General features: G+C 43.1%; 1 protein-coding gene across 2 annotated transcripts in view; it reads left to right on the top strand.

Annotated features, from left to right (window-relative positions):
* LOC310722994 (mothers against decapentaplegic homolog 4-like) overlaps nt 1-1,054 on the top strand; it is a 3,037-nt gene extending 1,983 nt beyond the window's left edge. For both annotated transcript variants that reach the window (XM_083570810.1, XM_083570811.1), the window contains exons 5-6: nt 1-143; nt 887-1,054. The exon at nt 1-143 is cut by the window's left edge and continues 97 nt beyond it. In XM_083570810.1, coding sequence (XP_083426936.1) covers nt 1-143; nt 887-918 — 175 coding nt within the window. In that variant the 3' untranslated portion in view covers nt 919-1,054. The remainder of the gene's footprint in view (nt 144-886) is intronic.
* Nucleotides 1,055-2,500: the final 1,446 nt, after the last annotated feature.

Genomic DNA, 2,500 nt, shown 5'->3' with positions numbered 1-2,500 from the left:
GCCCACCCCGTCTCACCCAGCCCCACTCCTGTCCACACGCCCCCCACTGCCTGAGACCTTCAGTAGTCCACTTATGCCAACACCTGAGGCAGCAAGCTCCGCCCCCAGCCCTGCTTTCTCCAGCATGGCTCCTACACCGGCTGGTAAGATCTGGACCTGGATGTGTAAATCCACATTGTGTTCATTATTCAGTGCACCGTGTCGTAGCCGTGTCGTAGCCGTGTCGTAGCCGTGTCGTAGCCGTGTCGTAGCCGTGTCGTAGCCGTGTCGTAGCCGTGTCGTAGCCGTGTCGTAGCCGTGTCGTAGGGTGTGCACTGTAGTGAGCGTGCTAAAGAATTCAACTGCAAATAATAAACCAAATGTACCCTGAGATTCAGCTGGTGGTCAGAAACTCAATCCACCGATCCACTGATCCACCGATCCACTGATCCACCGATCCACTGATCAGCCATTACAGTAAAACCTCCTAACAAAAACTGATTAGTTCTGCTGAGGCTTGAACTCCACAAGACCTTTTGTTGGATCTGCTACCAGTGGCTTGTACTTATTGGACTTCACACAGATGCTGGATCAGACCAGATCTTGGTCCACACCTTTAAGTATTTGTCATGTTGAAACCATTTCTGGTTTTTGTTTATTTTTGTGGGTTCCCCAGTACTTTTGTAAGTTTTAACACCTGCATACTCGGAAAAAACTTCACAAGACCTGCTGTGAAATGACCATTCAGTTGCTGCCATAAAATGTTTGTCAGATATCAGGTTGTAATGCTGTGGAAGATCAGTGTAAAACCTGTAACGTGTGGTTTGGGACACAACCACAGGAAACATACTGAACTAAATCTGCTGCTAAATATTGCTAATCGTATGCAGTGCGCACTTTTCTCCAGCAGGGGGAGCAGGAAGAGATAAAGTGTACTGATGAAGTGGATGAATCCGAACACATGGTTCTGTTTATTACCTACAGCAGGCGGCGGCTCGTGGCCAAGAGCCAGTGGTTTTTCAGCAACCCTGACCAACCCACCTGGAGCTTTGCAGCACCACCCACCTCAGTACTGTGAGTTACAACACGGTACACACACACACACACACACACACACACACACACACACACACACACACACACACACTCCACAGCACCCTCTTAATGTTACCTTATTACTGTACTTCATCACTGTACCTGATTACTGTGATAATGTTTCCTCATTACTGTTGTAACTGTACTTCATTAATAATAACTATAACATTACCTTGTTCCCTTATGGGTTCCCTCATTACCACCATACAGTTCCTTCATACAGTTCCCTCTTTATCATCATACAGTTCCCTCTTTATCATCATACAGTTCCCTCTTTATCATCATACTGTTCCTTCATACAGTTCCCTCTTTATCATCATACTGTTCCTTCATACAGTTCCCTCTTTATCATCATACTGTTCCTTCATACAGTTCCCTCTTTATCATCATACTGTTCCTTCATACAGTTCCCTCTTTATCATCATACAGTTCCCAGTTCCCTCTTTATCATCATACTGTTCCTTCATACAGTTCCCTCTTTATCATCATACTGTTCCTTCATACAGTTCCCTCTTTATCATCATACAGTTCCCAGTTCCCTCTTTATCATCATACAGTTCCCAGTTCCCTCTTTATCATCATACTGTTCCTTCATACAGTTCCCTCTTTATCATCATACTGTTCCTTCATACAGTTCCCTCTTTATCATCATACAGTTCCCAGTTCCCTCTTTATCATCATACAGTTCCTTCATACAGTTCCCTCTTTATCATCATACAGTTCCCAGTTCCCTCTTTATCATCCTACTGTTCCTTCATACAGTTCCCTCTTTATCATCATACAGTTCCCTCTTTATCATCATACTGTTCCTTCATACAGTTCCCTCTTTATCATCATACTGTTCCTTCATACAGTTCCCTCTTTATCATCATACAGTTCCCAGTTCCCTCTTTATCATCATACTGTTCCTTCATACAGTTCCCTCTTTATCATCATACTGTTCCTTCATACAGTTCCCTCTTTATCATCATACAGTTCCCAGTTCCCTCTTTATCATCATACAGTTCCCAGTTCCCTCTTTATCATCATACTGTTCCTTCATACAGTTCCCTCTTTATCATCATACTGTTCCTTCATACAGTTCCCTCTTTATCATCATACAGTTCCCAGTTCCCTCTTTATCATCATACAGTTCCTTCATACAGTTCCCTCTTTATCATCATACAGTTCCCAGTTCCCTCTTTATCATCCTACTGTTCCTTCATACAGTTCCCTCTTTATCATCATACAGTTCCCTCTTTATCATCATACTGTTCCTTCATACAGTTCCCTCTTTATCATCATACTGTTCCTTCATACAGTTCCCTCTTTATCATCATACAGTTCCCAGTTCCTCTTTATCATCATACTGTTCCTTCATACAGTTCCCTCTTTATCATCATACTGTTCCTTCATACAGTTCCCTCTTTATCATCATACAGTTCCC

The sequence above is a fragment of the Silurus aristotelis genome, assembly GCF_946808225.1.
Source record: "Silurus aristotelis genome assembly, contig: scaffold_221, whole genome shotgun sequence".
In the NCBI taxonomy this organism is placed as follows: domain Eukaryota; kingdom Metazoa; phylum Chordata; class Actinopteri; order Siluriformes; family Siluridae; genus Silurus; species Silurus aristotelis.
Note: the sequence above shows the minus strand (reverse complement) of the source record. Positions and strands in the feature narration are given on the sequence as shown.